This window comes from Exophiala mesophila, assembly GCF_000836275.1.
Source record: "Exophiala mesophila strain CBS 40295 unplaced genomic scaffold supercont1.7, whole genome shotgun sequence".
NCBI lineage: Eukaryota > Fungi > Ascomycota > Eurotiomycetes > Chaetothyriales > Herpotrichiellaceae > Exophiala > Exophiala mesophila.
Genome location: NW_015622510.1, coordinates 209164 through 233666, shown reverse-complemented (window position 1 = coordinate 233666; position 24503 = coordinate 209164). Strand labels below are relative to the sequence as shown.

Here is a 24503-nt window from a genome sequence, read left to right as displayed (position 1 = left end):
CTTTCGGCCAATTCCTCCCAAGCTTCCCTTCTCCCACAATTTCAAGCCACAGTCCTTGTCAGAAAGTTGACTCCCGCCTTTCGTGCATGTGTCTGACTCTACGACGAGTCGAACGGTCGAGACGAGAGCACTGCAGTCTCGCTGACCATCACCCCCCACTACACACCCTCGACACTTGACATTTTGACGACACCTCTGAGCTCTACAACTTCAATCTGCCAGCCTTGCGTTTCCCTCATCCTTTCTCTCTATTCACTATCTGCATGCTCAGTGCGAAACCCACGCGTATCTCGGTCTCGATCCCAAATCCCAATCTCAATCGAGCTCGATCGACCTCCGCCGCCGCACGCACCACGTGAGAACCCCGTGATCTTATCACGTGCTTCACTTCTTCCAAACTACAGACTTTTTGTGCATCTCCTCCTCCAACGTGTGTGTTGTTCTCATTGTTTCAACTCACGCTTCCATCTCGCCAGCTCCGAAGCTGCTGCGTATGAGGACATGTAGGGTTCCTTGGATCGATCGCCATCCAATTCCGCCACGTTGAGCGCATTAGGCCTTGTTTCCATCCGCGACCTGATGCTCATACCCTTTTGTTCTTATTACACCTCTCACCATGTCCACTTCACGCAACCCCCGCATTGATGGCATCATCATCTCTCAGACGCCACGGCCAGCGTCAAAGCCATCCACCTTTGATCAGGATTCGCCCGCGTCTACAGAATTCGGTTTCCCCTTTGATGGCAGTCCTCATGGAAGCAGTAACAGTGGCATTGACGCCCCTCCGGATCTTCGTTCAACCCACAGTCACACTTTTCCAGCACGAGGAACCTTCCCAGATTCAGTCCGCTACGCGTCAGGTCGAATCCCCAGTCCCCAACATCGTGGCAGCCTCGCCAGCATCGATTCTGCATTTGACCATGATCTGTTTGGTGCCGCTGCCCTTAGTCAATGGACTCCCGCCAACCCACTCCCGCCCGCCGCCCCCAGCAATGCAGAATCATCGCCAAGAAGACGTCCCAGCGGATCCGAGCCGGACAAGAAGCAACCTCCTGACGACCAAAAACTGCCAGCATGGAGCGAACTAAAGACCAAGGCCGGTAAAGAACGAAAGCGACTTCCTCTGGCCTGTATCGCCTGCCGCCGGAAGAAAATCAGATGTTCTGGCGAAAAGCCCGCCTGTAAGCATTGTCTGCGCGCAAGAATCCCATGTGTCTACAAGGTCGCCGCGCGCAAAGCCGCCCCGCGTACAGACTACATGGCCATGCTTGACAAACGACTGAAAAGGATGGAAGATCGAGTCATCCGTGTGATCCCCAAGGACGAAGTGCCAGATTTCTCCGCTACGGGTCGAGCTTCCGTCCGACCACCTCTCCCTGGACAGGTGCTCAAGAAGGACAAAGAGCAGCCGAAGAAGCGATCTGCCGAAGAAGCCTTTACGCACGAATTGCAAGAATGGAAGGTCCCCAAGGAAAAGACCGGTGCACTCGATCCCACGGTAGGCTTACGAAAACAGCGCGAGGGCGAAAACAAGCTCTTTATCGAAGGCTCTGAGTCCCTTCCGCCGCAGCATATCCAGGAACATCTCGCCGAGGTCTTCTTCGATTGCATCTACGGCCAGTCGTATCTCCTGCTTCACAAGCCGAGTTTCATGAGGAAATTAAAGGCAGGGACCATTCCACCCGTTCTCATCCTGGCCGTTTGTGCCATCTCGGCCCGTTTTTCTTCTCACCCTCAGGTCAGTACGGAGCCGGCTTTCTTGCGTGGAGAGCAGTGGGCCACCCCAGCTCGTCGCATCGTCGAGAAGCGACATTACGAACCGAACATCACCATTCTCACCGCCATGTTAATGTTGGGTCTGCATTACTTTGGCACCTGCGAAGGCGGTCTTTCCTGGTCCTTTGGCGGCCAGGCCATGCGAATGGGTTATGCATTGCAATTGCACCGCGAGCTCGATCATGATCCATTGGGTCGAAATCAGCTTGCAAACAATGAAGGCAAAAAGGGCCCCAAACCGCCCCAGCTATCCTTTACCGACCGAGAGATCCGCCGAAGAACCATGTGGGCATGCTACCTGATGGACACGTTCAATTCCTCTGGGACTGAACGGCCCTCCTTTCTCAACGAAGATTATTACCAAATTCAGCTCCCGATCAAAGAATCGCATTTCCAGATGGAAGTCCCCGGTCCCACCGAAGATCTCCATGGCAATATTCGAACCGATAACAAGAAATCTCTCGATGCTGCCAGCAGTAATGATGCCTTGGCGGCAGAGGCCAAAGCCAACATGGGCGTGGCAGCTTATATTGTCCGGGGAGTGGTCCTCTGGAAACGAATCGTCAAATACCTGAATCTCGGCGGCAAAGAAAAAGATCCTCACCCCATCTGGGATCCGTTATCACAATTCGCTACTCTCCAGCGGCAGATTCAACAGCTCAAAACCTCTCTCCCCGACTACATGACCTATACGCCGGAAAACCTTGCCACACACAGCTCGGAACGCCTGGCCAACCAATTTCTCTTCCTTCACATTGTCCTTGCGCAGACCTCGCTCTTCCTCCACCGTTTTGCCATCCCGACCACACCGTCCACTCGCCCGCATCATACCGCCTACACCGCAGCCGGCATGCCCAAGACATTCCTCTCCAGCTCGGCCACAACGGTTCTCGAATCCGCCGCGCTCATTTCCAAATTGATTGCCGACTCCACGGGGTTGACGCTTACAGTGCCATTTGCAGGCTACTGCGCATATGCGGCGGCGACAGTGCACGTTTGGGGAATCTTTAGCAAGTCGGCAAGTCTGGAAGCCGCCAGCAAGGACAATCTGCGGCACAACTACAAATACCTGACACGGATGAAACGGTACTGGGGTATGTTTCACTACATGGCCGAGAGTGTCAAGGACCTGTACCGCGCATTCGCCGACGCGGCTGCCCGGTCGCAGCAACACTTGGCGGCGCGGGCCATGGCCGGCAACGCGCGACGTCCGGAGGTGATGCGCACGGCGTCATCGTCGCAATCACACTCGGCTACCCCGATGCTGATGGACCTGGACGAGGCGGGCGGCAAGGGCGGAGCGGCCACGACCAGGTCTACAACGGATCCGGACAGCCGAGCCGTGACACCTGGCGGAACTCCTATTCCGGGCGGTGGTAACGGGGAAAGCGGGTCGTCGTCCAAGGCCATGTTCCAGTACGGCGACTGGTTCGACAAGTACCCGCACGGCGTCAGTGAAAGTGAATGGGAGAAGTCGCACCTTGAATATCGGGGGGATGCCGGGACGTCGGACGCGGTCATGTCGCAACGAAGTGACTTGCAGAGTGTGGAAGAGTTTTTTGCGACTTTAAGCCCGCCCAGCAAGGCTGACGACGGTTCTGGAGGGCCACGAGGCAAAAAATTCGCCCGGCGGAGGGGCAAGAGCGTGGCAGAAACTCCTGGCAAGAAGGCAAAGGATGCTAAGGGCGATGTTGGCACGGCGGCGGCGGCAGCAGCAGCAGCAGCAACGAAAGATGGGAGCAAAGAGGGAGCACCCATGAATAACTCTGGGTCTGGTGGTGCTACCGCTACCGCTACCGCTACCGCTGCCGCCGTGACTCCGTTGAGTCCAAACGCCGTGGCTGGGACGACGCCCCATCAACTTTCCCAGTCGTCTCAAGGTGGACATCAAGTTCATCGACTCTCGAACGCCGCATCTCAGGACATCAACCTTGCGCACCCATTCAACCCCAGCGACTTTGATATCACGTCACCCAGTCTCTACGCAACCACGCAATATGGAGGACCTCAACAGTCACAGCCAGGTAATGATCCATTTGGCTACAGTTCACCCACCAACCAGGGGTTTAATAATTTTGCCTTCGCTTCGGCGCTACCTCAAATGGACCGACAAATGGTCTTTGGCGCCTATGCCGGCGTAGACCCTGCCAGCGCCGCCGGGCAGGGTCTGTCCCTCAATGCCAATTCCCCCATGAACAACTTTACGACCAACACCCCCTGGGACGCCATTGATTGGACCGGCTTTGGAGGATATGGGGACATGAATGGGGGCTCGGTGGATATGAGTTCGTCGGCATGGTTACTGCCGTTCAACATTGAGCCTCCGAGCTATAGTGAGATGGGTGAATATGGCGGGACGGCGCTGGATGGCATGGACCTGAGTGATCTTGGGGCCGGAGGAGGACCCGAGAGCGACATGGGCGGAGGATTCGACACAGGCTCGACCGGGCGATGAAGCACATATTGTTTTGTATATGAACCTTGAAATCTGTAGGATGCCGGATATTTTTGCATGTAGGAGGATATTCGCCTGAAATAGCAAAACAAAATATTCGAGCATCAATGAGCGGCACGCGAGAGGAGGACGCGTTTTCTATTGTGGTCCACTTGTGCGTTGCTGGAGTGGGTGGGTTTTAATCGTCCCATTCCTCGTCCAACTGGTCGATCAAACGGTTCTCGTCGTCGGCGTTTGGACCGCGTTCCGGGGCACGGTTCTCACCGACACGATGATAACCTCTTCGACCAGCAAAGAGTTCTGTAAGTCTATTGGGCATTCTCTGAGAGCAAGACGAGAAGAGGATGATGAACATATCCTTGATGGGCAAAAGTCAGCGGGTGGACGCTTTTGCGCAGCGAGATTCAGGGCATGTCGGATTTGTAAGAGTAAGTGTGCGGCTGCCAGGCGTCTTTGGAATTTGTAGGACGACGTTTCCGACGATTGTGCAAGGACAACGGGCTCTAGAAAGCACACGAGAGTTGGTAAGGAGTGGCGCGCCGGACAAGGAAATCATACAGGAAGAAACGAGGATAGATGGAAAAGGGGGGGGGGAACACATACCGAGACGAAACTGACCAGGCCGGCCCAGACGGCGTAATTGGGCAATTGGCGCCAACCACGTTGGTGCATGACGTTGCGTTGATAAACGATACCACCAATAAGATAGACCAACAGAGCGATACCCAGGATGACAGCAAAGACGGCGCCGGGACCCAAGGTGCCTTTCTCTTCAGACTGGGTTGTACCACCGCAGGCGTTGCGGGATCGCACTTCGAAAACATAGGTGCAGTGGTCAAGTGAGCCAATAAAGGAGATTGCAGGGCGTCCGGACAAATTTGGAGCAGTGTCACAGACAAATGACAATAGAGTCGACTTGCGACGGTTGTTGGTCTTTCTTTCGACGAGATCTGGGTCTTGGGGGACGCCGTCCTCGTCGAGATCGGGGCACGGAGAACCCTGAGTGTAGTTGAGGAGGAGCTTCTTGCCGCGGAAAAAGGGAAGGTCGTTCTGTTGTCCTATACTGTGAATATCGCCGCGGCTGTCCTTGTAGAAGGCCGACACGTTTGCGATTCTGGAAGTGGGTATTCCCTCGACATCTACCAGTTCTTCGACGACAGGAGCGCAAAAGTTCATGGAAAAGTTTGAGGGATAGTCGTAGCCTTTGACATGATAGGACTCGTTTGTTGCCACCTGGTATTTTGTTCCCTCAACAGTCAATTGAAGGGGACGGAGGTCGAAGAAGGAACCTGAAGTAGGGGATATGATTGTACAAGGTTTCGAGACTTGCTCTGTTGATGCGAGGGTTGATCGGATGACTGAGAGGAGTAGGACGAGGGTTTTAGATGTCAGATACATGGTGGGCGAGTAGGATTGAGGTCAGGTCATGAGAATAAAGGAGGTTGAAATGAAGAGTTGGTGTGTATCGATGGAGATGATGGCACAAGAGCCTGCGCTGTGGCTGTTGCTGTAGTAGAAAGATAGATTGTGAGATGTGCCACTGTTGGCGGACTGGTTGAGGCTGGTCAGCCTCCTAGATAGATGTTTGGATGGTGAAGTGCTGATAGGTTCAGAAGAGTGGACGGAAGTTGAGGTTGAGGTTGAGGTTGAAGGCGCAGGCAAGAACAATAAAGTCTGGCACTAAGAAAAGGACTTTTGCAGTTGTAGGCAGGCACGGGCACAGGCACTGCACGCGTAGATAGGAAGGTGGGGGGGTGGGCATAAAAAGATACGGGAAGGAACGATCAAGGACTCGTTGGAGTTGCTCAGCCAAGAGGATGAAATTATGGCAAGAGCAGAATCTGATTGTGACGTGCCGTCAGTGTTTCTTGGGAGGGAGGAGGTGATTGAAATACTGAGAGTTGTTCTCTGGCTTGACATAAATTGATAGGAAAAGAGTAGGACAGCAATAGTGGACACGAACACGCTACAGCCGTCACCACATGCGTCGGTCCCTAGTCTCTACAGGAAGGTGGAATCTGCAGGGGCTTGCGTGATGAGGCTCCAGAATCTCTGTGAGGATGCAGCTAGTCTGGTCCAGAAATCATTAATTGGGACAAATCTAAGCTCTATCTTGTTGACATGAAGTGGCTCGCTGGGCAGCCGGATTTGCGATCCAGGGTGAGAGATAGGCGTTTACTACCACATACTGTATGGTATGATTGCCACAGCTGCTATCCAGATTGTGATCGACATGCTCTAAGGAGAATTGTTGTAGATGGAGTATTTAGTATGTACTGTACGGAGTATGTACTGTATGTATAACCATGGCGTTTATGGCGAACTGGATGGCTGAAAAAGACTTCTAGGCTCGTCGGAAAGGGGAGTCTTAAGGGTCGAGGGGCCCATAAGTCCTCGGTGGCCCTTCAAGCCTTAACGCCTCCTGCAGCCACTTGGATCTCCATGCCCCCTTCTAAGCACGCTCTAGATTACCGGTGCATCATGTTCAACGCCCCCTAGACCTTTTAACCAGCGGCCGACCCGTGGACCTGCAGCCATAGTTTAATAGAGTCTTATTAGGCGCACATTTGGCACGGCTGAGAACCTTGTTAACAAGCCTCGACCCTAAAAATGAAGCTACAGCAAGACTATTGTGTTCATTCAGATCCTCCCATCAGACGCCACAATCGCTCTTTTAGATAATAAGACTGGACCCACGACCAGCTGTACAAATCTGAGAACGTTTGCACATGATGCAATAATGTCACCGAGTCAAAGTTCCGCGTGGCAGGTAAATGGAATTCACATACTGGTTCTGACTCCCTTCATCGACCCCAGATTGAGGCATGTCTATCTCTAGCAAACTAAATGCAGCCTTGCAGATCAGATTCCCAATAGAATACGGTAAGAGAACTGACATGACCTATCTGGACATGATGTCTGTCGTCTGCCACCCATTACTATCATCAGCCTTTACTGGCTGGGGTCTCTTCCCCGCCCCGAGTCGACGTCCCTTTTGACTTTCGTCATGTGGAAATTCTCTAGCGACCACCGACCATAGTATCTCAAAAGATAGAGCTTCCAATCCATCGACGACATCGGCGTCGGCGGCTGTTTAACACGGCTTTCCAGCAATATCCGATTACCTGAGGTATTGACAATCTGCCGACACACATATACATTACACATTCAATCCTCGTCATGTCTCGCTCGGAAGAAATCACCCAGAACGAGGTCAGATTTCCCACGCAGCAGTTGTTCATTCTAGGTTTGTTGTGCCCATATTTCCTGGTGTATAGAAGCTCATGGCTCTTGATAGCATTGTGCCGCTTTGCCGAACCTATTGCTTTCACCTCGATCTTAGCATACATATATGTTTTTACGCTCGACCTGAGACCAGATGATGAGGCGAATGCTCCGTTCTTTGCTGGCCTGCTGGTCTCGGCCTTTGCCCTTGCAGAGGCCGCGACCTGTGTCATGTGGGGGAGCATCAGCGACCGCTATGGCAGGAAGCCCATAGTTTTGATTGGTTTGGGTGGTACCGCCTTGTCTAGCTTGATCTTCGGCTTTGCTCAGAACTATTGGGTTGGTCTGGCAGCGCGAGTTATTGGAGGGGGTCTCAATGGTAACGTCGCCGTCATTCAAACCATGGTTTCTGAGATGGTCAAGAGCCCAGATCATGAGCGTATGTACATACGCCCCTCGAAGACCACCATCTCTGTTCTAACCTCATTTAGCCCGTGCTTATAGCGTCATGCCCTTCGTCTGGAGTGCCGGCTCTATTCTTGGGGCGGCCATGGGCGGCTATCTGGCACAGCCCTCCAAAAGTTTCCCATCCATATTTCCTGTCGATGGCCTTTTTGGGAAATATCCCTACCTCCTCCCCAACTTGGTGGCATCTGCTTACATTGCCTTTGCCATCGTGATTGGGATGATTTTCCTTCGAGAAACCAACACTTCCCCTACCCAGAAATCACGTCCCCAAGAGGATATTTCCCAAGCCTCGGCGGATGAAAGAACACCTCTTCGTCCAAGGTCGAGCGCGGCCTTGATGAGCATCAGTAGCGACCAAGATCATTCAACCACCGGCCGACGTCCTTCATTGATTGGTACAAACTTGTCCCTAACGACCAGCACTACCGCTGATCTTCGGAGAGTATCAACCATCTCCATGGGTGCTGTACGTCCACTGATACCGTCCATCTTCGAAGGTCACCAGGCCGAATCAGAAGATGGAAATGACATCCCTGCAACACCATGGAATCGTGAGGTGGTTCTCCTAATCGTGCAATTGATCGTCATGTCCTACCACCAAATGGCCTTTGCATCATTGCTACCCGTGTTCATCGTGGATGAGCCGACGACTGGCCATCTCGATTTACGAGGAGGCCTTGGGCAGACTGTGCGAGACGTCGGGACGTATTTCTCGGTGACAGGAGTGGTTGCCATGTTGATCCAAGTTCTCGTCTACGCACCATTGGTGGAGAGGGTGGGTGTATGGAGATCATTCATTCTATTCACCATCCTAGTTCCCTTGACATACATTGTAACGCCATTCCTCACGGCTCTCGACTCGTCAGGCATCCAAGTCGGGGTCTATGCCGATATGATGGCCAACAGCTTTGCGTTGATCATCATCTACCCGTGTCTGCTGATCCTGATCAAAAACGCCACACCGTCTCTGTCGATGCTGGGGCAGGTCAATGGATTAGCCATGGCAGCTTGCTCTGGGGCAAGGACGTTTGCTCCTCCTTTGGCAGGATATATCTACAGCAAAGGAGGGTCGGCTGTCGGATGGTGGAGTATCGCAGCGGCTGCAATACTTGGCGGCCTTCTCTTGTTTCCAATGTCTCCTCCAGTTGGAGCGGGTGAAAGCGTCTCGGACTGAGATACTTGTGTATACAGACATCTACTTGGCCCACAGGCGTTGTTATGTATACAAATTGAATCGTTGGTTGTCTCCTCTATCTGGCCACGTGATTTCGTCTTTTCGGTGCAGCCTTGTGCCACAGCCTCGTTAGCATCTGCCAGCGAATCAGAGCCAATAATATCACGTGAAAGACGCGCCAACGCGTCACGAGTGGCATCATGACTTCACTTGTCGGTTCTCTTCGATCCGAGAAAGAAATCTTGCCAATATGTCTTCCCCCACAGTTTAACCCGCCCTCCTCTCTTTCACTTCGCCATGTCTTGTTTGCTTGTCCTTTTGCAAGTCCAGCCTTGATCTCTCTCACACACTGCACATAGTGAGATATCATACTCGCACTCCCTCTCTCTCGTTCTGCAAATTTCCCGTCGAGTGCTCGTTTGACTTCGTCCACAACTATGGCAGTCAAAGCGAAGCATAAGCCCGAATATGAATTCTTTGGCCCGTAGGTCTCTCAGAACAAAATACTACTGCTATGGGACTTGTGCTGACCCCTTTTTTCCAGTCCTGGCGCCATAGTCTTGATTCTCGGGCTACCTGTTCTAGCGTGGTCCACCATTCTCTTTTGCAACGACGTTTCCGGTTGTCCTGCCCCGGCTCTCCTCGATTGGAACACCCTGACATGGGAGAAGCTCAAAGCCCAGACACCCTTGGGCCAACAAGGCCTCTCTACGCTATTTGATCTCGGCGTTTTTGGTTGGGTCTCGGCATATTTTGGCTTGTTGGTGTTCCTCCAGCTGGTTCTACCAGGGGATGAGCTCGAGGGCACCGTTTTGGGAACAGGAGGAAGGCATAAATACAAGTTCAACTCATTCAGCTCGGCTGTAGTGATTTTTGCTGGTCTGGCCGCGGGCACCGCCTACCAAGGCGCTGATTTTGTGGTTTGGACCTATATCTGGGACCACTACCTTCAGATTGAGACGGCCGCATTAATCATCGCCGTTCTTCAAGCAGTCTACGTGTACCTCGCTTCATTCAGTGTCCCCCACCCCGGAAAACCGAACCCAACCCATCGAGAACTAGCCGCGGGTGGCCATACCGGAAACATTGTCTACGACTTCTTCATTGGAAGGGAGCTCAATCCACGAATCCAGGTGCCCACATGGATCCCAATCGCAGGTGGTCAAGTCCTTGATATCAAACTCTGGAATGAAATGAGACCTGGCTTGATCGGCTATATTATCCTTAACCTGACTTTCATCGTCCGTCAATACAAGACCTACGGCTACGTTACCGACTCCATCATCCTCGTACCAATGTTTCAATCATTCTATGTACTCGATGGTCTGTATATGGAACGGGCTATCTTGACGACCATCGATTGCATCACTGATGGGTTCGGGTTCATGCTCTCCTTTGGCGACATTGTGTGGGTTCCCTTCATCTACAGCATGCAGAGTCGGTATCTTGCTGTCTATCCGCACACCTTGGGAGCATCAGGCATCGCCGGGGTATTGGCCATTCAAGGCCTTGGTTACTACATCTTCCGCTCATCCAACAATGAAAAGAATCGATTCCGGACCAATCCCAACGATCCTCGAGTCTCACATCTAGAGTCTATGACCACGGAATCCGGTTCCAAGCTGCTTGTTTCTGGCTGGTGGGGTCGTGCGCGTCACATCAACTATCTGGGTGATTGGATCATGTCCTTCAGCTACTCCATTCCCACAGGCATCGCCGGCTACATGGTGAACAAATATCAGAACCCCGTCACAGGCAACGTGACAAAGGAAGTTGTACAAGGCGAGGCCAGAGGGTGGGGCATGATTTTTACCTATTTCTATATTATTTATTTCGGTGTGCTGTTGGTCCACCGAGAGTTGAGGGACGAGGAGAAATGTCGAAGAAAGTATGGCAAAGACTGGGAGAAGTACTGCGCGAGGGTCAAGTACCGCATCATCCCTTATGTCTACTGATGAGTAGACAAGACCACGATTGGTGGTCATGGTTGTACATAGCATGGTGATTGATTGTGCTCGGTGGTAGCTGAAGTATCACAAGGCCTTTCAATGGCCACTTGAAATTCAATCTGAATATAAATAGATCTCGAATCATGTGGCAAATGTTCCGTTACCACTTTGGACTGGTCCAAGGGCTGGATCTGCCTGTCCAACTGGTTCTTTTGGATACAGAAGACGAAGACGAACAAGATTCATCATGACAGAATCTTGACCGAATATCAGACCACTCGCCCCACGTAAATGCCTTGAATAACTAGATGCTGAGGTTGACGACGGTAAAGTCCCGGCCTGGCCGACTGACCGCCTGACCAGGGTATTATGTTAGCATCTTTTGTGCAGGCCAACGGTTGTTGTTAATGTCAAGTATAAGCGAACACATACACAAGGACTACATACAAAAGATGCCTCAAGCGCCTTTGCCTAGGCCAGTCTATACCTAAGTAATCTGTTCATGCAAGTCATGTCATGAGAGAGATGGGGCCGGGCGTCTAGATACATTACTCTTATGCATGAATTACTGTTCGGCCACTCAACGTGTTGAATCCCACACCATGTCTGAAAAGAAGCCATCCTATCAGCTTGCTGGAATCATCTCACAACCTAGTCATCGACTTTACTTATTATAGCTACAACGCTCATCATCTCTCTACTCTCCACCTATCCCATCCACGAATCAGGAAAAGGAAAATTCCCCTCCAAAGGTCCAGCTACTACCCTGGACTGTCGTTTTACACTTTGCCGCCGTCTTCTATGCGTCAAGGTTCTTGAGGTAGATACCTCGTTATTTCCAAGATCTGCTTGTTTGCATCCAAGGATAGTAGTGCCATGTCAACCAAGACGGGCCATGCTCTACCGCACTTTGCCCGTTGAAAATCAGCCTCATGGGTGGTCGGCAATCCATGCCATGGATCAAGGACAGGGTTGTGGTGCGATGGCAACAATTCCTGCTTTCCAAGTCCTAAAGGTATATCTTGCTCCAGATTCCTCTGTCGGCTGGTATTTTAGTCCCATACAATCAATCTGTTGCACAAGACTCGAGATTAGGATATACATAATTACCAATTTACTCGATATACTAATTCCATCCTACGATTGTCCTGTCAACCCATCCATGATGAATCTCTTCCTCATAGCCATGGCTACGCTTGCCTTGGTCTGCAATGTCTCGGCCATGGGTCGCATTCCCCAACGGCCTTTCTCTCTTCCTGATCCTGTGTCTGTTGACAGTTCGGTTTCGGACGACGGTGCTCAGCCGCCAACACTCGAGACCCCTACGATAGTGTGACCATGGGCAACTGCACAAGATTCGTCGCATCATGAATGAAGCCATACTTGAAGTCCTGCTTCTCTATCTTGCACCCCAGACTTCATTGACGGCATCCTTCTGCTCAACGGCTCATGTCCAACTGTTGTCGGAGAGAAACAATCGAGCCACCCACCTTTGACGACGGCTTCTCCAAGCAAGCGAGCAGGCAGGCTGACATTGAACGGGGAGGAGTGTCTCAATCCAACGGCGACCTTGTACCACGCTCCACGCTCCACGCTCCACGCTCCACGCTCCACGCTCCACGCTCCACGCTCCACACTCCACACTCCACACTGCAGAGATAGTCTCTATCCATTGTTCATCCAGGCCGCCGTGTTGTCATGTCCGATCCAGAACGGTATATCAAACCCTTGCAAAGGATCCAGCCCATCGAGCGAGATAGGAGGCATTTCAGACACGCTCCCCAATTCTATGCTGGCAAAGTCTGGCCATGGTTTGGTCGACATGGTTTCTGGGAAGACATTCGAGTGCACCCCAGCTGAGTATTGCTGAGTATACTGCCCACTTCCAGATCCCATCGGCTCGGCATAGGTCTGCGGATTCTGCATGTCCATGAGTCCACCAGCCCTCGAAGGTTGTGTAGCCGGCATAGTCGTCGGACTCGGAGTGAATGTCGAGTATTGATTGAGCTTGGCCTGTTGTTGGGGCTGCGGGGGAGGTGTTGGTGGTTGGGTGGTAGCATAAGGCATCACCCACCCAGCATGCTGGCTGCTGCTAGTGTCCGTTTCTTCTTCGGCAAAGTAGTTGGTATCATTGCTGTGGCTAGTTGGCGCCGCCGTTTCGGGCTGTCGCGCTACAATACCGCTGTCGGAATGATTGGATGAGCTTGGCGGGTTTCGGTTGGTCTCGCTGCTCTGATCAGGTTGTGAAAGACCTGTACGCATATCGCGGATGGCGATTGCACAAGCCGATGGCCAGATACTTCCTCGTGAACCAAGCTTTTCGAGGATTTGAAGGCTGCGGTCCGTACTCCTGTACATAACACGGGAATTGTCAGACAACGCAACTGAGTTGACCATTTGCATGCGAATGAGGACTTGGGTGAGACTTACCGCATAGCGATGTGAGAATCGACTTCGTTCTCCATCGCGGCGTATAACATGATAAAAGCACTCATCCATACAGCCCAGGTGAACGAAGGCCAAAACATGGGCTGATAAACCTTTTGATTCTGCCCTGGTGAAAGACTCATTGTGTCGTTGACCGGGGCCACCAAAGCATGGAGTGTGGAGATAATTGCCTTGGATGCGGCAATACAGGAATGTAGGGCCCCGGCATAACTGGCCGTCTTTTTGGATGTGGTTAGCAGTGGCCGATTGAGTGCAATTTTCGATTCGTGCTTGAGGACAGTGAAGATAGCCTTGTGCAGGACATTGAAAGGGGCCCCTTGATATTCGGCTTGCTCAATAGCATCCTCAACTTGGTTCCACCATTGTGTAAGTCTAGAATTGACAAAGACAGCCCGTTCCAAGCTTTCTTCTCGGGAGGACACCATCTTGTTTCGAAGTTCCATGATACAGCCCTTGATTTCAGCGTGTCTGGCCAAGAGAGCTAGAACCATCAAACGACTATCGGCTTGTTGCTCTCGTTTTCTGGCTCCCGCGTGTTGTTGAGGGTTGGCTGCTGGCAAGATATGACGTTCTTGGTCGGGATAACAAACGTCAATGTCATCATCTCGCACCGTCAAGGGCAGACCCAGTGCCTGGCACAAGTGTCTATCAATACAATAAATCGACCAGAAGAGTCTCTGACGAAGCTGTCGTTCGGCTGGACTGAAAGCGACGAACCGCGAAGGACAGCGATGGAGGCCCATCTGAAACGCAAGTCGAATGACCAGACCCCCCAGGCGCGAAGCTGACTTTAGTCGCAGCATGGACACTTCCAATAATTGAACCGAGACGACAGCCTGCAACGCCGAGATTGTGGCAGCATTTGTCACAGCGGGCTGGATGCTTTCAAGAGCATCCTCAAATGTGGTAAAGACAAGACATTTGGGGACGGGGCGCGGAAATGGATCATTCCTCTGTCGGCGGTCACAGAGGCTGATCGAAATTATGGCTCTGATGAGAATGGAGTCGTAGGTATTCTCCCGAGGGAGTCCGTTCTGGGCGAACCTCTCGAAGGATTCAAGAATCGACGGAGCATGCAGGAATGGATAAGCTGGATGCCAGAGATCAAAGTAACTTCCAGACCATTGGACAAGGTCGTCGAATGTGAAGGTCTCCTTGAGAGGATCATTGGTCAAATTGACCTCGTGTGGTTGCCATATTTGAAGGTATCGACTGGGGCCCCAGCCGCTGTCAAGGCGATCATCCTCCCCAGGAACAAGATTGCTCTCTGGATCCTCTCCGTGAGGATGAGACGTTCTTCCAGCCATGGCGCTGTAGACAGAGCGAATGAAATGGATGCCACTAGCACTTCCGATGAAGCTTGCAGAGGCCCGTCCCATGCCATTGCGCATGAGTCCAACCTCCTTGAATCGCGAGAGCTCCTGGGGATGTGTTTCCTTTTGACGCTTGGAAGGACGCTCCTCGTCGTTCATTCGGCCCCCATCACTTGGTGGCGAGGACCGCCCTCGAGACTGATGGGCATTTCGAGACATGGCTGCATGCACAGTCACATGATGCGACAGAATCAGCTGGTGATTGACATTGCTTTGAAAGAGTAGAACATCAAAAGGATGAATGAAGTGAGGTCTGGACTTTCGGGGGAAAACATCCACACTTGATTTCCCGAAAACGAGATTCGCGCTCGGCTGCCCGAGGGGGCCGAGGGGCCTTCGGATCCCCGCAATTACCCGCGTTTGGTGAGTGTACCTACTGCAGCTGCACCCCAGTGACGCCTTCCCTGGTCGACAACCATCGCTCCTGCCCCTCATAAAACACCCAAGAGGCCAAGAGGCAAGGAGGCAGGAGCGATGGAGCACGATGGGTCACGTGATAGCAACCTCAATGTCGACACCCATCAGTATACACTGACTTTCTTCTGTCTATCTCTATTAAACCACTCAAGTCTACCTACCCGTGAACAGTCACGAGATTCAGTCTTTTTGTGGCGATCCCACAGGGATCACTGGTCAGAGTGGTTTCCTGACAATCCTATAGTATCCGCGCTCTTACGTCTAAATCTATATATTAATTACCCCGCTAGATACGAGATTAGCTACCTAGTATTACTTAGTAATGGAAGGCACAAATAGTTAAAGTTAGGATACTAGGATAGAAGCTATATTTGATTAGATATTTTCTTATCTCGTCTTTAAAATAGTACTTACGTTCTATATATACGGCTAAGTAAGATAACATCGAGCGTCTTGTCTTTCTCCACTATGCCCCTTGGTCACCGAAAGGCTTCAGTTACCTATTATCGATCCGTCTATCGGAAAATCTAGAAGGCTGAAAGAGGGTGAAGAATTATTTGGAACCCAGACATCTTCAGCTACGGTCATGCCATAGTCTGTGACGAACGGTGATAAGCTGCACGAGAAGGTGTCCAGTAATGATAGGTCCCACTCGTTATTGCAATTATAGTCATGCGTTATTGGGTGGCTGTCTTGAGTCACAGCCTCCTGCAGTTGAAGAATGCTGCTAACTTCTCTGCATCCTCCTGGGGCCATTGTCGCTTCCGCCGTATCCCTTTGTAGTGGCGTCAAGATTGCCGACGAGTTTTTATCAAGGACATAAAGTTTGTCTTTGAAGAGGATGCCCCCAAGGTTTCGTGCGTCGTCCTTCAATACCGAGATATGGGCTTTTGAGAGAAGTTGAGCAATAATTGACGCGGGTACATCCGCGCCAGAATACACCTCCTGCAACGCCTCGACCGCCTGAATGGTAGAGAAAAGCTGCTGCACGATATTGGTCCTGAGAGAATCGTCCTCGGTACCCAGTTGCTGCACGTGTGTGAGTATTGCGGATAGTTGGAACATGACAAATGGGGGAGGTCCACGTGCTAAAAGACCAATACTATTGAGATCCCGCGTGATGGAGGTCACTTCTTCGGCCGCGTTGCGGACTCTGTCTTTAGATAAAGTGTTGCCAAAGTTGGGGTTTGCCGTGAAGCATTGATGCCGGTGAAGTGCTGAGACGAGCGAGAAGTATGCAACGCGAAGATAACCGCGACAGAGTGTGATACTTTTGCTGTCGTTGCTGGGAAAATTCGATGGTTTATAGATGCACGATGGCGGAAGCGTCGACCACCAACTTTGGAGCTTCCGATCCAGGCTCCAAACTCTCTCTTCCACGATTTGGGAGCGCGGGTACAACATGGGTGTTGAATTAGGCCCTGTGGCGTCCGTAGACATGCGTCCCCGCCTCGCAGAAATCATGGAGAAATGCAACTCAATTACCAGACCGATGTGCACGCTGAGTTCGGCCAGTCTGACGCAGAACTCGGCCAGTTGTTGTTGATTTCGGACGTCTCCGACAGGGACATTTTTGAACTCCTCATCTGATAGGCCACTGCTGTTATGGATGAACTCAAAGTCTTCGAGGCTGAGGATGGGGGTGTCAAACTCGTCGGGGCGAATCCAAGCTGGCCGACTTAGGGCCTGAACAAACATTCGGTCCCGTATGTAGCACGACCACCACAGCCGTCGTCTTTGACGGGCGTCTTTAGCACTGATCGAATCGGATGTGGCAGTGCGATGCAGTCCAAGACCCAGTGCCATGGCGTAGGCGACACCCATCCAATGCCAGCACCCCTTTTCGTCATCAGCATGATTTGACCACAAAGTCATGAGCAAAACTGCCTGCAGAACCACGAGCCGGTCTTTCTCCACGTCAAAGTCGTACAGAAGCTATTATCTCTGTCTTAGCAGAATTTCGGTATGTCGAATATGAGCAACCTACCCGAACTCTTTCAAAATATGCCTTTCGAGCCTCCCTGCGGGAAGAGAAGCCTACACGCTTGAGCTCGGCTAAATCACAAGACGCGGACCCAGCAAATATCAGAGCTTGCAGGAGTAAAACACTGATGCGAGGGGTGTTCAAGCCCGGACTTGCTTGAAGAGACCCAAACACCAGATCCAGGTCCAAGAATGGCATCCACGGGTGAAGATTTTCGACGTAGCCGCGGACTAGGGCAGAGCGAAGAGGAAGATCTGGAATTTCCAAAGCTCCTTTGCGCTTCAAGAAACAGATATTTTCTTCATCCAGATCTGAGGGTAGACCTTTCACGAAAGTCGGCAGCTCAGAGGTTCTGACTTTGCAGCTGCGACTGGGGCAGTGGCCGGGACAGCGAAGCCTCGAAGGAGGTGACGTTGCAGGCGATTCACACCGAATCATGGGACCGTGCTCACCGATTGTTAACCTGGACCTCTGAATTAGTGAAGCATAGGTCAACTCCTGATGCAGAGTCTCTTCGCACGGGGGGGACAGATATCGTTCATGCTCTCTGGAAATCGAGCCGCTTGGGCCTGAAATACCCGATCAATCTCTGCATGGCAATGAGTCCAGGCAAGTGGTCTCCCTACCTTGAGCTCCTGGACCCTCCTGTGTTTGTGCCAACCACAGATGCGTGTGTTTGACTGGGTGGCTGCCTCCACCATAGAGCTGCCCATCTTGTAAGGGCCAAGAAGATTTCACTTGTGGCCGTTGTCGTGGCCTTCTGCACATCCCATTCCATCAGAGACATTCGCAGGGATAACACATAGGAGTATCTCGCACCTTCCACGCCGACTTTTGACGAAGACACACTCAATTTCATCAAGGATACAGTTGTTACAAGTCATGTCTGGGATTTCCATAACACATTTGACTTTGCGATCCCGACAGTTTTGGCATGCCCTGGAGCGTCTATGGATCGTCTTGCGGCTCTTTGTCGAATAGTCCATGATATAGATGCGGCCAATGTCTTCGTCTGGTTGTAGCAGCTCCTTTGTATGTGGACATTCAGCGACTAACAGGAAGTTTACAGAAAATATTCACTTATGTGTGACGCGGAGCAGGAAATTCGCTCGAAGTGTGCTTGAGTATAACAATCCCGAATTGAGATCAATAATCACCAGAAATGGCCAAGCAACTTTCCAGCAGGAGAGCAGTGATCAGACCAATGAGAACTGCGGGTGTTTACCTCCTAACCACGTAAGAGTTAGACCATCGTGCGCAATGAAACATGGTTGGTTAGCCAGCATTGGGATGCCTGGACTTTGCTCTGACGGGCATTTAGAAGCAAACTGTAAATAAGCCAGAGAATATTGTATCCCGCCTTCTTTTCTCGACCAATCTATGTATTTGAGACGATGTACAAAGACGCAGTATCCGTGTTCCGCGGCCTGGATCCTGCAAGATCCTTGAGAACCGAAGACGCAGGGGCCTAGTCTTGGGCGAGGCTGGGAGGCGAGGCTCTCACGCCCGTCAGGTGCTCTACTGATGTGCTCTACTGATGCCAATGACAATGGTGATTCGAATGCACTCGAGGCAAATGGTTTCTGTGCATGTTGACAGAGGTGTACAAAGACCCGAGCGATTGGAAAATGACGAGGACGGGCAATGACTTTAAGAATCAATGAATTGCTGTAAGGCAGCTTCAGCCGTACCCCATGCCACAGCGGTCCCCATGTCTGCGAGCGAAGACACTTTGAGGTACGATAGTCGGTTGTGATTCCTGATTTTATGGCCCCGCGAAAGTGCATAGTGTGAAGATATGTCGTGCTAGGGTAAACCTTGTTGTTTTCCGAACGGTGCTTCGCCATCTCCGTGTGAACGGTCGAAAGTTTGTCATCTATCTTAAGCATGGAACTGTGCAGGTCTTGTCCTGTCAAGCATTGGTATGGCTTGCACCTCGGTTCCGGAAACCCTTTCTTCCGTTGAACGGCACGTTGCAAGATAAGAAGCTATTGAGCGGCGATCAAAGAATATATCAATCCTCTCAAGGTCATTGTATCAAACTGAGAATGGCAATTTGATAGGCACGTGCCCCACCATCACAGCTAGCTACTGGCTAGGGGCCTTCGATTCTTCTTCCGTTGGCCGCGTACGCAGCAGTTGAAACACTCCTTCTCTACTTAGTAATAAATCAAAGGCGGATGATGAGCTTCCGCATGACAACGTTTCGCCGACATCTCCTTCCGATAGCGTTCCTCTGGGCCTTGTCCACACCGACTCGAGTACGGCCTTGACTCTCCAAGCATCCCCACAACGGGAGCATCGCCAAATTTCGGCGAGCTTTTGTCGGATGATGCTCAGATGTTCAGGAGATGTAACGGCACAGCCCATCACTAAAAGAGGCCAGCAGAAATATTGGTCAAACCGGGCCGTAGAAGGCCACGAGGAAAGCTGCTCGATACCCTGGCACACAAGGTCTTGAACTGACGCTTCAGTGGCCGAGAGATCGCGATGAATAGACTTGGCAAGCAGAATTCTGGCCGAAGTAGAAAACAGTCGGAGCTCACGATAACAGGCCAGTTTGCGGTCATCGTCCCAAGTAGCCAGTGCTCCGTGATGAATCAGGTACTCCTGATCGCTGAGCTGCTGTGTCAGCAAGGTGATATACTCCTTGCTCTGCTCGGCATGGCGAATTCGCGTCACGTCGCCAATGATGCGAAATAGAGAAGGTCGCCCACCAAGCAATGGTGAATTCGCCCACTGCGGCTGATCTGGAAATGCCTTCATGGTGAGTAAGCTCATTAGCTCAGCCCACCAGGAGTGATATCTCGTTAGATGTGCTCCCTCAAAGATCGGAAGGACCGACAGATGATAGACAACGGTCTCGGCGAGGCAACGGTCGAACTTCAAATCGTGATAGTCGTCGTGTCTTCTCTGCCTGTAGTTGTGCCGTAACCTGAGGATCTGGCACGCTCCGAGGAGATGAGACCCGGCTTTGGGGTGGCGGGATGGATTCCACCGCTAGGAAAATCGTCAACATAAGTACATGGTCTTATTTTGAAGGGCATACCTCGAACAGGCACAGTGCCATGACCATAAGAGCGAGCCAGTCCTCGGCGCCATTGATCTCCCCAACAGCGATCTTCTGTCGAAGCATGAAGGTGGCAGTGCTGTAATACTTCAATGCCTGGACTTGCATGTCTCCGCCCTCTGCCGAGTGATGCATGGCCGCAGTCGCAAGCAGGACGTCCATGACAATGGGCTGTTGCAATGCAACGGCCAGGTGATATGGGTGTCGCTGGAACTCGGCTTGAACGTAAGGTCTAGTCATCAAGGGCAGCACCTTGTCGAGGAAATAGGCAAAGAGTTTATGGTCGGTGGCAGTTTTCAAACCAGGACTTTGAGCTGTGATCAAGCTTTGCGGCAGTAACATTGGCCGGTTGGGCGTCAGCTGAAACTCAGAACCTAGTGTCGTCGAGGCCGCTTCGCTGAGCAAGACGCGTTTGTGGCCATTTTGTGAGGCTACTCGTGATGAAGTGCTCGGGGCTTTCAAGGTCGTGCCATGTCGCCAACGGCAAGCTAGGAGATTTCGAATACAGCCAGAACATATGGGTTGACGTTCATCGCATTTCTTTCGACGGTCGCGGCCTAAAGAGGCTGCATGTTAGGGACGGTTTGTGTATTCCATTTGGACAGAGCTGGATTTGTAAGTCAACATACAGGTTAAACATCCTGTCTTTGCCCGAAGGGGTGGACGGGGGCCCAATGACTGACGTGCACACGATGGTATGGCGACAGATGGTGGCATTAGCAAGTCGAGGCTCATTCCGAGTGCTCGTAAGGTGGGAACCGACCTAAGCTAACCTCATCGAGTTGCCTTGTCGCTCCAACGAGAGTCTAGGCGAAGTTCACACGAAGCCAAAAGTTCTTGAGCCTGGAGTGCTGCCAAATGTGATGGGAAGCCAGGAGAAAGCGCTTACGAGTGAACGCCGAGAGAGGTCAGAGGTACGAGAGACGAGCAGACGTTCTGGCTGGAGCCTTTAGGCCTTGGGAGGAAACCATGGATGTCCACGTGAACGCCATGCCCGGCTGGGAGGAGCCGATAAGACTACGTAGCGCAAAGCGCGCAAAGGTCCATGATTGGGTGGCACTGCGCTCCTACGGTATTACCAGACTTGCGGGGCGTGTTGAGAAAGAACGAGTGTCTTGTCAGTTGTATTCGAAACCGCAATCGCAAGCATTATGCACGGAGAATCATGAACACTGCCATTGTTGTGCGTCGGATTGTACAAAGTATACCGTCCCAGGACGAAAATAGCCGAACAATGGGAGCCTCGGTCTGTCGATCTGGAGGCGTTGTCGGAAACATAATCTGTCTTGATGCCGGCTGAGATGGCCTTGCACATCACCTTCCCTCCCTTGAAACTAATCTCCTGGGTGTGTCTGGAATAGAGTTGATATTGCTTCAGCATCTTGAGCAGCCAAAATGCCCGCCGAATGGGAGCTTATCAGGGACGAATGCCAGGCGCGACGTCGAGATGCCATTCCCTCTACTCTATTGCTTTCTGAAGGATCGATCAAAGCCCTTCCCAAAGATCGCTCGACGGTGGTGGACCACAGTGGTCATTTTACAGATGCTGAGATTTCCATCATCAACACCCCGGCACGCGAGATTGTGGCAAAGATCAAAGCGTATGAGTGGAGTGCTGAAATGGTCACGAGAGCTTTCTGTAAGTCCGCGGCGGTAGCACAACAGCTGGTTAGTATCAGAATTGGTGTCCCATGACTAAAAAGTAACCGGGACCTGCAGACAAACTGCCTGACGGAGGTCTTCTTCGACGATGCCATACAGCGCGCCAAGTTTCTCGACGAGTACCAGCGCGAAAACAATAAGACCATCGGACCTTTACATGGACTGCCAATTTCTTTGAAGGATAGTTTCTTCCTGGCTCCCTTCCCATCTTCCATCGCCGTCGCCGCCTTCGCGCGGAAGCCGGTTCGCTCCACTGCGCCCTTGGCTGAAGTAATGCAAGACCTTGGAGCGGTCTTCTACGTCAAGACCAATGTTCCTGTCGGGATGATGGGCTGCGAGACTATCAATAATGTCTGGGGCGAGGCGACTAACCCGTGGGGATTCACCCCGGGGGGAAGCTCGGGCGGGGAAGGTGCATTAGTGTCCATGAAAGGATCACCCCTAGGGATTGGAACCGACCTCGGAGGGAGTGTCCGTCTCCCAGCCGGCTGGTGCGGTCTGTATGGCTTTAAGGCGAGCGCATTGAGAATGTCAATGAGGGGCCATCGGTCACCACTTGAGGGCGTGGACCTGATCAAAGGAACTTGTGGTCCGCTCGCGCGTTGCTTCGACACCGTGGAATTCTGGCTCGAGCTCATCACCTCCGAGCCTCGCCTGTGGGAGCTCGACAACGATGTGAGCTATGTCCGCCCAGGTATTGATGGTTTCTTTGGTAAACTGACTGTCAGCAGGTTGTGCCAATGCCATGGCACTCTCAGGACGACCGCTATAAGAATAGGAAGTTGAGGATCGGAGTGATAAAGGAGACTGATGGATTGGTCACAGTCCACCCGCCTATTGCTCGAGCTCTAGATCTGGTGATAGTGGCCCTGGAAGCCGAGGGCCATGAGGTATTCGACTGGAAGCCGAGAGGTCATAAAGAAATGTCGGATCTGATGCTCAAAAACACATTTAGTCATGGCCAACCAGTAATTGAGATGGTTACCGAAACCGGAGAGCCCCTGCTACCAACATTAGCCGGGTTCAAAGCAGCGTACGAAGGAAGTGGCGAGCTCTTCACAGCCGAAACCCAACGAGTCATGTCGGCAACCCGTGACCGCTTGCGCAACGAGTACTTCGATGCCTGGGCCGCAACGGCGACCGAGTTGAGGCCGGAGATGGACGCTATCTTGACACCACTGTCCCCGTGGGTGATGCCACCGCTCAAGGCATTGGATAGGGCACTTAACCTCAGTTTCACCAATTTTGCAAACATGCTTGGTGAGTTTACATCTCTTCCCCCAGGCGATAACCCCATCCATTTCTAACCGAACATCAATAGACGCCCCGGCTTGTGTTCTACCGGTAACCTTTGTCGACAAGAATGTGGACAAGAAACGAACAAGTTTTAATCCACTTAACGACATGGATGCAACGATTCAGGCCGATTATGAGCCAGAGCTTTATGACGGAGTCCCGGTCTGCATTCAAATTGTTGGGAAAAGACTGCAAGAAGAACAACTGGTGGCGGTGGCGAAGAAGATCGACCTCTTGATGACCAAGGAGAAACGATGATCTAATGGAATCAACTAGCGGTCTCAAACATTTGTCTCTCTCTCTCTCTCTCTCTCTCTCTCTCTCTCTCTCGGAGGCCCACGTAGTGACACTTAGTTAAGTAAAGTAACGTACATGACCAATATTCACATTTTCAGCTACAATTTCCCCGACAGTGTTTGTCTCGTGTCCTTCCATGCGACGTCGGAGTTGTGCTTCTTGCTTCTCACTTTGTCAGCACATGCAAGCGTCACCTCCTTACATTCGATGGCCGGGTTATATCCAAGCCCACTTGACACCGCAATATCGGCCTGGCTGAGGAGGAGGTCGGTATTCTTCTTCCCATCCGCCCTTTTGTAGATAGTCACCGCCACCGCTCCAATAAGTCCCAAGTTATGCTGCAGCGCAACACCAACTCCATTGACCAACCTGCCGTTAGTCGCCCAACCTCGAAGCTGCCATACTAGCTCGCAGCACTGAGCCAGCCCGGTGGCTCCTAAGGGATGTCCCTTAGAGATCAGTCCCCCAGACGGATTAACCACGACCTGGCCTCCATAGGTCATATCGCCTTTTCGAAGCATTAAATGAGCCTCACCGATGTCACAGAACCCTAGAGCCTCCATAGTTATCAGCTCATTAGAGCTGAAACAGTCATGAACTTCGCAGACTTTAATGTCTCTAGGCTTGATATCAGCTTCTTTGAAGGCCGCTAAGGCGGCACGTTGGCACATTCTAAAGCCGACGAGCTCTATCGCACTTCTTGAGTAGCCCTCTTCAGTGTCACTCATGAGCGCTTGACCCGCGATCAGGACAGCCTTAGATCGCAGATACGGGTGAGCGCGTAGAAAACGCTCTGAGACAATAATAGCAGCACCAGCTCCGTCTGAGGTAGGACTACACTGAAGTTTCGTTAATGGATAGTGTATCATGGCTGATTGTTCAATATCTTCGATAGAGTAGATATCGTTA

General features: G+C 51.8%; 8 protein-coding genes across 9 annotated transcripts; 4 read left to right on the top strand and 4 right to left on the bottom strand.

The window, feature by feature from the left end:
- Nucleotides 1–459: 459 nt before the first annotated feature.
- On the top strand, nt 460–4339 carry PV10_09032 (uncharacterized protein). Its single transcript, XM_016374136.1, has one exon. The coding sequence runs from the start codon at nt 617–619 to the stop codon at nt 4229–4231; it is 3615 nt and encodes a 1204-aa protein (XP_016219680.1). The 5' UTR covers nt 460–616; the 3' UTR covers nt 4232–4339.
- Nucleotides 3931–6089, bottom strand: PV10_09031. Of its 2 annotated transcripts, none has more exons than XM_016374135.1 (2): nt 4835–6089; nt 3931–4734 (listed from the first exon to the last, which is right to left on the bottom strand). In XM_016374135.1, exons 1-2 carry the CDS (start codon nt 5627–5629, stop codon nt 4636–4638), a joined length of 894 nt encoding a protein of 297 aa, XP_016219679.1. In that variant the 5' UTR covers nt 5630–6089; the 3' UTR covers nt 3931–4635. The 2 variants fall into 2 exon arrangements, with proteins under 2 accessions (XP_016219679.1, XP_016219678.1); XM_016374134.1 differs by having other exon boundaries at nt 3931–4589.
- Nucleotides 6090–7411: 1322 nt separating this feature from the next.
- PV10_09030 (uncharacterized protein) lies at nt 7412–9098 on the top strand (the record flags this gene model as incomplete). The annotated part of the gene is made up of 3 exons (XM_016374133.1): nt 7412–7478; nt 7530–7895; nt 7948–9098. 3 exons carry the CDS (start codon nt 7412–7414, stop codon nt 9096–9098), a joined length of 1584 nt encoding a protein of 527 aa, XP_016219677.1.
- Nucleotides 9099–9352: 254 nt separating this feature from the next.
- PV10_09029 (uncharacterized protein) lies at nt 9353–11098 on the top strand. The gene is made up of 2 exons (XM_016374132.1): nt 9353–9582; nt 9643–11098. Exons 1-2 carry the CDS (start codon nt 9536–9538, stop codon nt 11051–11053), a joined length of 1458 nt encoding a protein of 485 aa, XP_016219676.1. The 5' UTR covers nt 9353–9535; the 3' UTR covers nt 11054–11098.
- Nucleotides 11099–12633: 1535 nt separating this feature from the next.
- On the bottom strand, nt 12634–15096 carry PV10_09028 (uncharacterized protein). Its single transcript, XM_016374131.1, has 2 exons — nt 13478–15096; nt 12634–13397 (listed from the first exon to the last, which is right to left on the bottom strand). The coding sequence occupies exons 1-2, from the start codon at nt 15025–15027 to the stop codon at nt 12713–12715; spliced, it is 2235 nt and encodes a 744-aa protein (XP_016219675.1). The 5' UTR covers nt 15028–15096; the 3' UTR covers nt 12634–12712.
- A 681-nt stretch (nt 15097–15777) lies between these two features.
- On the bottom strand, nt 15778–17568 carry PV10_09027 (uncharacterized protein; the record flags this gene model as incomplete). The annotated part of the gene is made up of 2 exons (XM_016374130.1): nt 17273–17568; nt 15778–17220 (listed from the first exon to the last, which is right to left on the bottom strand). The coding sequence occupies exons 1-2, from the start codon at nt 17465–17467 to the stop codon at nt 15778–15780; spliced, it is 1638 nt and encodes a 545-aa protein (XP_016219674.1). The 5' UTR covers nt 17468–17568.
- A 1700-nt stretch (nt 17569–19268) lies between these two features.
- PV10_09026 (uncharacterized protein) lies at nt 19269–21231 on the bottom strand. Its single transcript, XM_016374129.1, has 3 exons — nt 20969–21231; nt 20319–20896; nt 19269–20269 (listed from the first exon to the last, which is right to left on the bottom strand). Exons 1-3 carry the CDS (start codon nt 21072–21074, stop codon nt 19358–19360), a joined length of 1596 nt encoding a protein of 531 aa, XP_016219673.1. The 5' UTR covers nt 21075–21231; the 3' UTR covers nt 19269–19357.
- Nucleotides 21232–21734: 503 nt separating this feature from the next.
- Nucleotides 21735–23555, top strand: PV10_09025 (uncharacterized protein; the record flags this gene model as incomplete). The annotated part of the gene is made up of 4 exons (XM_016374128.1): nt 21735–22007; nt 22059–22676; nt 22733–23261; nt 23323–23555. 4 exons carry the CDS (start codon nt 21735–21737, stop codon nt 23553–23555), a joined length of 1653 nt encoding a protein of 550 aa, XP_016219672.1.
- Between the last annotated feature and the right edge of the window lie 948 nt (nt 23556–24503).